This window comes from Gymnoscopelus braueri (genome assembly GCF_963280865.1).
Source record: "Gymnoscopelus braueri genome assembly, chromosome: 2".
Taxonomy (NCBI): domain Eukaryota; kingdom Metazoa; phylum Chordata; class Actinopteri; order Myctophiformes; family Myctophidae; genus Gymnoscopelus; species Gymnoscopelus braueri.
The window spans coordinates 52,187,607-52,201,154 of NC_137604.1; the positions used below are offsets into that span (position 1 = coordinate 52,187,607).

At 42.5% G+C, this 13,548-nt stretch overlaps 1 protein-coding gene across 1 annotated transcript in view; it reads left to right on the forward strand.

The window, feature by feature from the left end:
• The window catches only part of LOC308096237 (voltage-dependent T-type calcium channel subunit alpha-1I-like), a gene marked incomplete at its 5' end in the record, with an annotated part of 278,135 nt that overhangs the window by 254,034 nt on the left and 10,553 nt on the right, over positions 1–13,548 (forward strand). The window contains one exon of the mRNA XM_080443588.1: positions 8,419–8,559. Coding sequence (XP_080299714.1) covers positions 8,419–8,559 — 141 coding nt within the window. The remainder of the gene's footprint in view (positions 1–8,418; positions 8,560–13,548) is intronic.

Below are 13,548 nucleotides of genomic sequence, written 5' to 3' on the forward strand. Positions count from 1 at the left end.
CTTGTAGATCGGCTATTTTCTGCAAAGATATTTAGTGTAGAGATATTTAGAGTACAGGAGGGGGCCTAGTGTAGAGCCCTTGGGGATCCGGTCAACTAGGCATAGGATTTAAAGTGGATAAGTCGTGATCCCCAGGCAGCCAGTGCAAGAAAGGAAATATAATCATTTCAGGTTTGTAATGGAGGATCCATGCAATCAAACAGGAATATTGGGGATCATGGATATCTGTTATTTATGAAAAATATATTCTTGGTCAGCAAACATTTAATGGTTATTTCAGATTATCCATCTGCCTGCATAATCCCTTTTCTCCCCAATATCTCACCTGCTCTGTCCCATGGGAGTCTGTGCAGCCAAAAGTATTTTCCGTGCTATCTGGTACGGCTCCTTGAGGGTTTTGTGGCCACCAGAATTAAAGGAGTAGTTCACCCAAACAATTACTTATTTTCTATCAATTACACCCCCCATGAAGACTTGAATTCATGGATATTTTTTGTTTTTGTTGCATTCCTAAGCCAATAATTTGATGACTGGAAAAGATGTTAATGTCTCCGGTAGGAGACTCAAAAGAGACTCTTTGAGTCTCCTACCGGAGCCGCCACCAGTCATCAAGTTATTGGCTCAGGAATGCGACAAAAACTAAAAAATCTCCATGAATTCAAGGCTCCATGAGGTGAGTAATCGATAGAAAAAAGTCATTTTGGGGGTGAACTATCCCTTTAACTTCAACTACTCCCTCTAATATTTGTAATAGTTTGCAATTATGCACATCCTCCGCAATGAAAGGGTCAAAGCAAGGATGTTTGCAATTTTTGGCGCCTATCATCGTTTTCACGGTCCGCCTACAGTACAGTGCGGAGCATTGTGTTGCATGAAAATTGTGATGAAGTTCCTCAAGCTTTGTGTAGCAAGCTTTGTGTGATGAATACTTTAACAGAGCAAAGACAGAAGAGCTTAACCACTTAAACCCTGTTCAGACATTTTCAACTCCATTCATATTCAAAGGGCTCTGCTATGTGCCATCATATCATCACAGATGATTCAGATGTGTGTGACAAACTCCCTCACATTATCTGTAGCTTAAAATAGACCAGGCCGGATGTTGGCCAACAACAGTGGAGCAGCACGGGTCGACAGTGATCCCTTCAAAACAATTCCAGTTGTCTGATAGAATGTCCACATTGTGCAAATGGGTCTCCTCGTCGTTAACATTACATTATTCACCACTACTAATTAGGGTATAAATTTAACTGAACAGATGCAAGCCTCCTGTATTTCTCAACACAATCACAAGGGTAAGGGGCGTGAACAGCATCACGCCCCTTCCCCTAATTGTAATCTGATTGGCTCAAAATTGACCTACAGGTGATGGCCAAGAACTGATTTCTTTTTTTTTCCTCCTCGACTACAGCCAAAAATACACCCAACAAAACAGACTACCACTGATGATCGGAACCCCCGCAGTTTGCCGGCATTGTGTATTTTAGGCTCATGGTTTCAAAGCTGATCACAAACATACCTTCACAGTTCTCAATCCAACTTAACAGCTCAAAGTGGTTGTGATTCGTTGTGGCGGGACTGTCTGCAACAGTCTGTCTGTTTAACAGGTAAAATAGACAATCTGTCTGTTTAACAGGTACAATAGACAATTTGTCTGTTTAACAGGTACAATAGTGCTTTGGAATTACGAAACAGGCTGTTGCAACAATTCCACATCCGGACACACTGGACACACTCTGTTTCTGGCAATAGAGGCTGTTGATGGTTACTTGGCTGCACATTCCCTGACACAGTCACACATTTGAGACTCACACTCAAAATGAAGACCCATCATTTGTCGTCTGACAGTGGCGGTGACAGTGGCAGGGACAGTGGCAGTGACAGGGCTGGCTCCCCTGACACACACACACACACACACACACACACACACGCACACATGCACACTCACTCGCGCTTGCACGAACGCTTGCATGCATGCATGCACACACGCACTCACGCCAGTGACGCCACACACACAATTATAGCACCTTCACATCTGAACAAGTATTTATAGAAGCAAGCCTGCTGGCTGGTGAGGATGCAATTTACTATGGTGGACGAGATTAGGAGATGGACAGAGAAAGGCCGATAGAGAGAGAGAGGGATGGAGGAAGATAGAGAGAATAGAGAAGGAAAACAGCAAACCGAAATCAATCTCATACAGGAGAAAGGTGAAAAAGACCAACAGAAAAGGTTAAGAGATGGATAGAGAGACAAATGCAGTACAGGGAGGGAAAGGAGGGAGAAGTGGCGAGAGAGAAAACGACAGCAGAATTAACCCATCAGGTGAGAGGGGAAGACATGTTGGGGAGAACACTTAAAGGAGTGCACGTGGCAGCGAGCTATAGTGACTGAGCTCAATCTGTCTCGAGAGATTAGTGGCTGACTGACTGGCAGACACAACTATAAGTGACTGAATGAGAGAGGACCGGTGCCGTGCGTGTTCGAGCACTGCACCTGAGCGGCTTAACCGGATTTGTGACCGACTGATTGACTGACTCACTTTTATGGGAGTTGACAGAATCTCCACAGAGATCATGTATAATAGAGGTGCAACATTATTTTGTATATATATATTTAGATTGGCAATTATTTTTACCCCCTTTTTCTCCCCAATGTAGTCGTTATGCTAATTGATTCCTCCCCACACACATTTGGTGTTGTCACTGCTGTCACTGCCAGCCCGTAGGAGTACATGTAATGACCAATATCACCTGCCCGGCTATCCTCCCTCGAACACGGGCCAATTGTGTTCGTAGCCGGATGCACCACGGTGGATTCGGAATTTTTTATTTGTTTACCTTATCGATATCGAAAATAGTATAACATAAAAAAAACATGTGTATCAATTGAGATCGCAAAAGTAATCAATAGAAAATAATTGATTTTGGAGGCCCTAATGTGCAGTACAGGATATAATGTAAAGGAGCTAAACTATTGAGTAACAGAGCCATTGCAGTGCTCAGTCCAGAGAGAGAGAGAGAGAGAGAGAGAGAGAGAGAGAGAGAGAGAGAGAGAGAGAGAGAGAGAGAGAGAGGGGAGCAGCTAGTGCTGGCAGAGAGGACAGAGAGAGATGGCGTGTGGGTGGCCGGCTCAGCCACTGTCTCATTGTGCTTATAGCTCATTGTCTGTCAGCCTGCTGGTATTTTTAACAAGAGGGAGGAGTAGAGAGAAGAGAGAGAAGAGAGAGAGAGAACGGAGATTCTTTTCATCTGTTGTTTTCCGTATGTGCGTCTTAAACTTCCTCCTGATTAGCCAACAAACAACTGTTTAATCATGGTGATCCAATGCAGTTGGCATGTATGTTTGTGGGTATATATATATATATATATATATATATATATATATATATATATATATATATATATATATATATATACAGTATATAATACACATATGTTTGTTTAGGCTACCGTACAGTATAGATTAGCATCCGTTGTTGCCTGAGGGAGTCCAACGGAGGGTTGGCATACTATGATGAAGGCTGATAATTAGTTTATCACATACGGATATAGCCTTATTTATTCACAAAGACGCACTTTCACTTAATAAGTTAATAAATAGATTAAGTACAAAATGGTGCTCTTAATTGTGGCTCAGGAGATAGAGCGGCCGCTTGGGAATCGGAAGGTTCCCGGTTCCATTCCCCAGCTCCTCCTGAGTTATCGTTGAAGTGTCCATGAGCAAGACACTGATACTGCTGTGTACAGCAATACAAGGCCAAAAGAAAAACAAGAAGCATCAACAATACAGAGCAACGGTATACGGAAGTAAAAACAAATAAAGTGTCCGTTACAGTCAGTGCTTCATAAGTGTCTCACCGTCTCATCTCGTCATAAAACTAATAATAATAATTATCAGTGCAATAGCAATCAAAGAGAGAAGAGAGAGAAGAGAGAGAGAGAACGGAGATTCTTTTCATCTGTTGTTTTTCGTATGTGCGTCTTAAACTTCCTCCTGATTAGCCAACAAACAACTGTTTAATCATGGTGATCCAATGCAGTTGGCATGTATGTTTGTGGGTATATATATATCTATATATATATATATATATATATATATAGCAATATATATGAGCAAGACACTGATACTGCTGTGTACAGCATTACAAGGCAAAAAGAAAAGCAAGACGAATCAACAATACAGAACGGTATACGGAAGTAAAAACAAATAAAGTTACCGTTACAGTCAGTGCTTCATAAGTGTCAAACCCTACCCTAGGAATGTCATTCATTAGACTTCAGTCAGAGTCTTTGAAACATCTATTTATTCGAGGTTAAGTTACGGTTGACCAGGCTAAGCGACCGTTGTGTACGTGTCAATAGCAATTATCATTCCCTGCAGGGCTATGTGATAAACCTACAGTACATATCAATCCCCATTATGTTGTTTGCTCATCAAACGGCTTAATGTTTTAGGAGTTCATTTGAATACCTTGGAATGGAGCATTTGGAGTGCTTGGTGCTTGAGTTTGGTGAATGAGGAGTTGTCACTCAGTTGTGCACAACAAAGGCACAATAGCTTGCTATTGATTTTTGTAAGCAGTGGTGTAAAGTAACTAAGTACATGTACAAGCCCACAACTTGCGACGTGTTGTGAACTTGTAGATCCGCTATTTTCAAAGCATCCTATTATACAATAGAGAGTCTCACGCATACGTGGCTGTCTGTGTGTCTGTGTGGTACCGCAGCGAGGAGAGAGAGAGGGGGGGAGAGGCTCACACACATACACACACAGAGGAGGGAGGGGGCGACCACTTTTTTTCTCCCACTAGGTCACCAGGGACCCCCAAGGGGTCCACGATGTTTCGCGGGGGTCCGAAGGGGTCCGCGATTTTTGGCGGGGGTCCGAAGACTCCCAGGGGTTCTGCCGACCCCCAGGGGGTCCGCGATGTATTTCAACCACGTTAATAACAACACTTCTGCATTTGGCCCCATGCGCTCTGTGTCGTTTACAGACAGTTGCCAGGTTTTGCGAGAGAAACAAGCAACCAGGTTAATCAAAACCTGAATTTAAATTTTTTATACATTTGGAAACTTGTTAAATGGAACATTTGGCATAATGAGTACTTTTACTTTCAGTACTTAAGTATATTGTAATGTTTAGAATACAGGATTTCTACTTAATAGAGTATATCTACATTGCGATATTGGTTCTTTTACTTACGTACAAAATGTGCACTTCTTCCACCACTGTCTGTAAGGTTAGGTCTCAGAATGTCTTACTCAAATGTCTCATTTGGATCAAAGCTTGTCACTTTCCGTATCTTTTCCCTATTGAAGTAGAGCTGTTGAGACAGTTGCTCCATCGTGTATTGAACCTGACTATGGGGGCGGGGGAAGGGGGGCATAGTTGATTTGCAGGGGTCTCGGGGTCACAGCAGGGTGCCATTGAACGAGAGCACCGCTGGATGAGAGGGAACGGATGGAAGGGCAGCAAATCAAACGAATCGCTGGCAGCACTTACCCCACCTAGCCTGGACCCCTAACTTAGCCAATCAATGAGCCTGTGGCTCACCCCTCACTGTGTGCCTTTACATGCCCAATGCTGCTTCATTCCGTGCCTCTGCGGGATGGTGTGTGTGTGTGTGTGTGTGTGTGTGTGTGTGTGTGTGTGTGTGTGTGTGTGTGTGTGTGTGTGTGTGTGTGTGTGTGTGCGTGCGTGCGTGTGTGTGTGTGCGTGTCCGTGTGTGTGTGTGTGTGTGTGTGTGTGTGTGTGGGTATGTGGACTCATACTGTACGTGTGGGCATCCATGCGTGTGTCTTTATGAGTTTATGTGACTGTGCATGCTTCAGTGGCGGTCTGGCTATCGACTACACTTAACCTCCTCACATCGTACCCTTTGGAGGCCAACGGAGAGCTCCTCGAGAGACAGAGTAAGAAACAAGTGGTTTGAACTTTAAACGCGCCACTGCTTGTGCTTGCCGTGAGCCAACATGAAAAAAAAAAAAATCACAGTAGAGAGAGAGAGAGAGAGAGAGAGAGAGAGAGAGAGAGAGAGAGAGAGAGAGAGATCACAGTTTCCATGGCAGGGCCTGGAACTGTATAGTCTCTGATATTAACATCGATGTTTCCAACGAAAGAAAACTGCAGTTTATTTGAGGAGACACACTCCTAAAAAGAGATCATTTCGGTGTAATACGGTATGTGAGGTATGGTAAACATCTTTTGGGACAAACACATATCCAGCACTCCAAAGCAAACCAATGTGAACAAATTTTGTCTCGCTCATTGCCACTATACCAGCCCAAATAAATCATAACAAGCCCCCACCTGCACTTTGTAAATCACTTCATAAGGGTGTCTGCTATGTCTAAATTGCTAATGTTAAGCAGGAGAACGAATAAAGTAGAAGCAGGTATGCTAATTATATACTAGAAATTGGAAAGGGTAAAATCTTCTGACATTTCAGTGTAGATTTTGTCAATCAGCGTGAAAGATAAATAAGACTCTAGACTTGAAAATAACCACTTGCTCAATAGAAAACACATACACACACACACACACACACACACACACACACACACACACACACACACACAAACTACTCAATATTTTGCTCTCTCAGCTCAGGCGACCTTTCATTATTTCCCATCGGCGCGGTTCAATGCCGCCCGCTGTCTCTGACATCTTACAGCAGGACTCCGCCATCTACTCTGGGCTTCCTCTGTGTCTCTGAATGGGGTTTGAGTTTTTTTTTTAAAAGCACTCCTCTATTATGGTCTTTTAAAAAAGATCAGCTCTCTATTTATAGAAACATGCAATTAATCTTTAAAAAAGTTCTTCTACTCCCCGCCTCCCCTCCTTTGCCACCCTCAGAAGAAGCCACCCCCCTCTCTATCTCTCTCTCTCTCTCTCTTTGTCTCGCCTGCCACCAGTAGCTGAAAATATAACACACTGCCTCCAACAGATAGTGGTTAGTTAAAAAAAAAAAAACACACACACAAGAGACTCAATCATCATTCATGTGTTCATATACACAATAGAGGTGTGGGGGCAGAGAGAACGGGATGATGGGGAGAGGGAGAGAGAGAGAGAGAGAGAATGTGATGACGTGTGAGAAGAATATTAAGACAGAGGAATGGACTTGCATGCAATAGAAAAGTGAGCGTTGGAGAAGTGTGGATATAGAAATGTGAATGAGAGAGAGAGAGAGAGTGAGTGTGAGAGCACAGGATGAGAACGGAGGCGGTGATGAGGATGAGTTGGATCTTTACTGTGCACCGCACTGATTACATCATAAATGGTGCATTTATATAGCGCCTTTATCCAAGGCGCTTTACAATGATTGTGCATTACATTCACCCACTCACACACACATTCATACACCGATGGCGGAGGAAACCATGCAAGGCACCAACCTGCTCATCGGGAGCAATTAGGGGTTCAGCGTCTTGCTCAAGGACACTTCGACACTAACTCTGGGGGAGCCCGAGATCGAACTGGGATCCGGTTCTCAAGCGGCCGCTCTACCTCCTGAGCCACTGCCGCCCCATCATAGCATAGCATTTTTTCGGCTAAGACAAAAAAAAACAGCGCAGGTGTACGCCAACAGGAAAGCAGTGAAGGAGGAAGTTTCTCACATGTTTTACTTGAGTAAAAGTATCAATACTGCAACGTAGATTACAAGTAGAAGTCCTGTATTCAAAATGTACTTGAGTAAAAGTACAAAAGTATCGGCATCAACTATCAAGATATACTTAAAGTTGATCTACGATGTGACGCATTGTGAGCTTGTAGATCTGCTATTTTCAAGAGGCCGAAATATATATATAGGTCTGAAGTGGTTGTAATAATAATCAAAATGTACGAAGTAACTAAAGTTCTCATAAAGTACAATAGTTTCCTCTGAGATGTAGTGGGGTAGAAGTAAAAGTATTGAAAATTGTAAATACTGAAGAAAGTAAAAATACCTCAAAATTGTGTAAAATTGAAAGGTGGACGGACAATGCTGGGGGGTGGGGGGGGATTGTTTAATAGGAAACAATGCTTTAGGGAGAAGTTTTTATTGGTTTACTAATTAAATGATGACTTTGCATATCTTATATATTCATCCTCTCTCCAGTCTCTCATCTTCTCTCTCTGTCATGTTCCCTTGTTTGTTTGTTTTTCTTCCTTTTTGTATTTCCTTTCCTCTCCTCTTCTCTTGCTAATGGAACAGGAGAAGAGAAGGAGAGGACAGGAAATACAAAAAGGAAGAATAAAGAACAATAGCTGACGATGAACTAATTGATAAGTGTGTGTGTGTGTGTGTGTGTGTGTGTGTGTGTGTGTGTGTGTGTGTGTGTGTGTGTGTGTGTGTGTGTGTGTGTGTGTGTGTGTGTGTGTGTGTGTGTGTGTGTGTGTGTGTGTGTGTGTGTGTGTGTGTGTGTGTGGTAGGAGAGGCAGTGGTTAGACAGTGTGTCTCTGCTGATCAAGGACTCAATGGAGGGGGAGATGATTGACAATCTGTCCGGCTCGGTCTTCCACCATTACGGCTCTCCTCCTGTCTGTAAGGACTGCAAGAGCCACACACAGGAGGTACTGTACACTGTCTGTCTGTCTGTCTGTCTGTCTATCTATCTATCTATCTATCTATCTATCTATCTATCTATCTATCTATCTATCTATCTATCTATCTATCTATCTATCTATCTATCTATCTATCTATCTATCTATCTATCTATCTATCTATCTATCTATCTGTCTATCTATCTACGTAACTATTTAAGCCTATGTGCCTGTCTGTCTATATGCACAGTATCCATCTGTCCAACATGTTGTCATGCCATGTGGGAAATAGACATGTCCAAACCACAAATATGGCATGGTCAAGGCTAGTTTAATGTCAGACGGATGGTCTGCACAGTCTGCAAAATGATAATACACAAGATTTACCAGAACAAATGTAGTATTATTGACGTAAACATCAAATTCTGCCAAGTTTATCACGAGACCCCGCCTGCAGACATCAAAGTTCAAATGTATGTATACATGTATCTATCTGTTTGACTGTCTGCATATTTATGCAGGCTATTATGTATTATATCTGTCTGTCACTCTGTCTATCCAATCATCAAACTACACAACTATTTATATCTACAACTCTCTGTGTGCGCTCTCTCTCTCTCTCTCTCTCTCTCTCTCTCTCTCTTATACGACATACAAACACACAAACACGTGTGCGCACGCGCACACACACACACACACACACACACACACACACACACACACACACACACACACACACACACACACACACACACACACACACACACTCATCCCCACACACACACACATACAGTACACTAGTACTGTATGCATACTGTATGTCACGCCGTGCCTTCTTGTCAGCCCAGAATAACTAAACCCCAGTGGGAAGGACTTCCATCAGCAAGTCATCAGCAGCAAATCCCACTTCCTCTAGCATCTAGCTCATCCACCTGTATGCTAACACACAAACTCATGTGCAGAGGTTTCTGGAAAGAAACACAAAGGATCAGATCAGATCAAAGCAAGCATTCCCTTACATGCAAACTGAGACACAGAACACCCCGGTCTCTTCTGCTGTGGTATAGGCTGCATGTTTAGTCTAACACGCGTGTCCCCATGCTGAATATCACAGCAGCCGACGCCTCCACCAAATAGGCTGTGAGTCATGAATATGAAAAAATAAATACGCATATAGATAGAGCGAGAGAGCAGGGAGCAGAGAGGAGCAGAGAGCTGGAAAGTAAGAGATGGGCAGGAAAAGAGAGAAAGAAAAATTGAGAGAAGTTGTGCAAAAGGAAAGCGGAGCCTGAGCTGTCTGTCATACCATGATAACCTAACATCAAACGCAGCACTGAGCCCATGTCTTCTTCCAGTTGCCAAGGTTACTTATAATTGAAGTGATACTGGTCATGGGAAGAACGTTTACATTATTTACATGCATAAGTTTAGCTATTATATCATTACTGTCGGGCAGAAACCTTGTATCTCCATATTGCATCTTTTTATGTTTTCTTTTTCATAAATGAATGCCCTACTTCGTCGAACAAGAATGTCACACTAAAGCAGCGGAAATAGGTGATCTACAAGTTCACAGTGCGTCGCGTTGTGAGCTTGTAGATCAAAATACAAGATCATACAAGGTTTCCGTCCAACAGTGACGATGACGATAATGTACCCACACGCCTCCCCAAAAATGTTAGCATACACTGTGAGTGTACAGGTTTATTTCGCTTCATGGGAGACAGCACAGCCTATAACTGAAAGATCTCAGATTCAATCCCTGTGACAGTACAATTTCTTCAGTATACGGGCGTTATGTAAAACTAAAAGTACCTGCTAGCTTGTTGCAAGTCTCTCTGGAAAGAAGCATCAGCTAAAACACAGATGTTATACAAATGCATCTACCGAGGGTTGGGCTTATAATGCAATTAGCTGATATAAACATAAGAAGTTGTGTTTCCCCACAACACTGTGAGAGCTACTGGGGAGAACATAGTCGTTTGCTAAAATAAACAGTTAAATAGTTTGAAGTCCTGATACATTTGCCTTCAACTAGGGGAAAAAATAAATGGCAGAAACAGTTTTTATTTTCTTTTTTTTCTTCTGGGGTGTGTGTGTGTGTGGGGGGGGGGGGTCATGCACGTCCAAAGCATATTGTATTCTGATTTGTAAGATACAGTAATCATTTATTGACTCATTTGGGGAAATCCATATGTTGTAGCTGCAACAAACACAGGATAGGTACAGGTGAGTGACATGAATAGGATAAAAAATAAATAAACATAAGGTCAGTTCACACTGGACACACTTAACATAATGGTTTGAATGGCGTGAGCCGTGGCACCCTATTGAACTGACATTTTGTGAATGTCAGGGATCAAGCTGTCAGAGCACAAGCCAAGGCAACACAGATATCAACACTCTTAAGTTTATTTCCACAACAATTTACAAATAAGTAACAATATTTGTTAAGTTATGGGCCCTTAAAAAGAAAACATAACTCAACTGAAAATAATACATAATACTGCCCTGTCTGCGTATGGTGTATCGTACACTCAGCACTCAGCAGGTACTGTAAATCCTTACGTGGCGCTACTGTGAGGAGCACAGCACTTCACTCAAATACACTATTGATCTACTATTCATACTTTAGTTCCATTTTGCACAGTAAAACCCTTGCAAGGTGAGAAGAAGGTGCTTTTTGATAAATTGCTATAGATATGTAGATTCAGAGGACTGAATTGTTACATAGCATTCCTTCCAATCAAGATACAGTTTTCCAAGGGGGATTTACGTAGGCATTTGCATAGCCATTTATAGGCCCAGTTGCCAGATAAATAAGCATGAAAAAGAGGTGGGGGAGGGGGCATAAATTCCTTAAAATGTCTCAGTTTTTGCTTTGCTTATTCAACAGATCCCCCCGCCCCATTCCTTATGTGTAGCTTTATGCATAAAAACAAATATGCATTGGGGGGGGTTCAAACAAGTCTGATCAGTGGGGTGCCCAGTTGAACCGCCTATGTTCTGTGGTCGGCTGCTTCAAATCTTCAATGAAGACAGCTCAACATGTGACTGTATAATTTTCACCTGCCCCCTATACAGACCACCTTCAGGAGACAGCATCTTCGATCCTCTATGATCCATCTTATAGGATCATAGAGGAGGGCATGGCTACACAACGTTGAGCTGGACATTTGATGATACACGAAAGACAAAAACATTTTTGTCATTTTTAAAACACCAGATTGGAATGATGGAAGCCTGCACCAAGCACCTGGGAGAGAAGGGGTTGCAACTTGACGATGCAAAGTATTTTGATCAGGTCATGAATCTGAAGAAATCCTCAGAAAGGTGCAACAGTGATGGATCGTTCAAGCAAGTTCCCTGGACGTGGACCAAATATTTTGAGATGGTTAAAAGCATTGCATGTGAGCTACTGAAGATTGCACACACAGTTCATCTGTGCTGTTCCCTCTCACTATGCCGATGTTGACAGAGTGTTCTCACTGATGCAAAGCCAGTGGACCAAGGGAAGGAACCAGTGACCAGAGTCACTGTAGGGGCCTCTATTAGTGCAATACAATTTCAAATACACGTCTTGCAAAGACTTTCGAGCTCATTTGAGGAGCAATCGTAGCCTGCTGGGAACGATCAGCTCTTCAGAAGAATATGGATGGGCAGACAAGGAAGACTGTTGATGAATAGTTCACCATTTATTCTATTTCTGTTATTATTACACTTTAGATCTATTGAGAGATAAGATAAGCCAAAGACTTAGAGAGATACTATTTGTGGATCAGTAGATGTATTGTTAACAAGTTACAATGCAAAACTTTTTATTCATAATATAACAATTAGAAATCGTCTTTGAGTCAACTGCTTTCTTTTTTGCGTGCCCTCTCTCTCTCAAGTGTCCTCTTTTTCGGGAAGCAAAATGTAGTCAGCCTACACAGTGTCACTGTTTGAAGTGTAACCTGAGCGCTACACCGCATGAATAACAGAAGGGTAACCAGACAACCAATACACCAGGGACCAGAATGCACAGTGAGCTGTACACCGTGTGAACTGAGAGTCTAAACTGGTTATTTTTCTACTTATCTTGTTGGGTGATTCAGTTCCGCTCGCTACTCCAGCAACACGCTGAGTACCACGCATATTGCAACTCGAGCTTTGATTCAGAAATACAGAACAGAATTTGGGCCAGCGGTCACGCATTGCAGTTGTAGCCTACATGAGGCCGGAAGGCTCTCCGTTTGACACAATGGACTCACTGGCTGGGAAATACTGAACGTGGGAAAGGAATCGGTAACACTTCCCCACTTGCCTCTGAGCAAAGTAGCTGTATAACAGCAGTTTAATTTAATCCAAAGTACTAATTTTGCCTTTCTGGCGCCCCAAGCATTAATCTTATAGTGTCAGAATTTATAAGCTTCCCAAACATAGTCATAACTCATGTTAGAGGGGGATCAGCACCCACAAAGCAGAGAGCAGAAAGTGTTTAATTTAATTTAAAGCATAAAAATGTACTTGGCCCATTTTTATTGTTAATTTGGGCATTTTTTCACTTTAAATTCAATTATCCATCAAGATTTATGAGACCTGTAGTAGGCTATATGCCTCCAGTTTTCTTTAATTTGATTTTAATAAGAAAAATGAATAATGCAGTGGAACCTGCAACGATCCTTTCACTCATCCCATGATTCTACGCTGTCTGCCTCATTGTGGGTATCGCTCATGATGACACACGTGACATGTGTGACTCATAGAAGCACGTGACCAGCACTAAAGTACAACATCCAATTTTATCTCACAACACAAGTGCTTCCATGATTTCAACTTGACATGTGTGTGTGCACATCACAGATTGCAGAATCTCTCTCGCTCTCTCGCTCTCTCGCTCTCTCTCTCTCTCTCTCTCTCTCTCTCTCTCTCTCTCTCTCTCTCTCTCTCTCTCTCTCTCTCTCTCTCTCTCTCTCTCTCTCTCTCTCTCTCTCTCCCTCCCTGTGTGTGTGTGTGTGTGTGTGTGTGTGTGTGTGT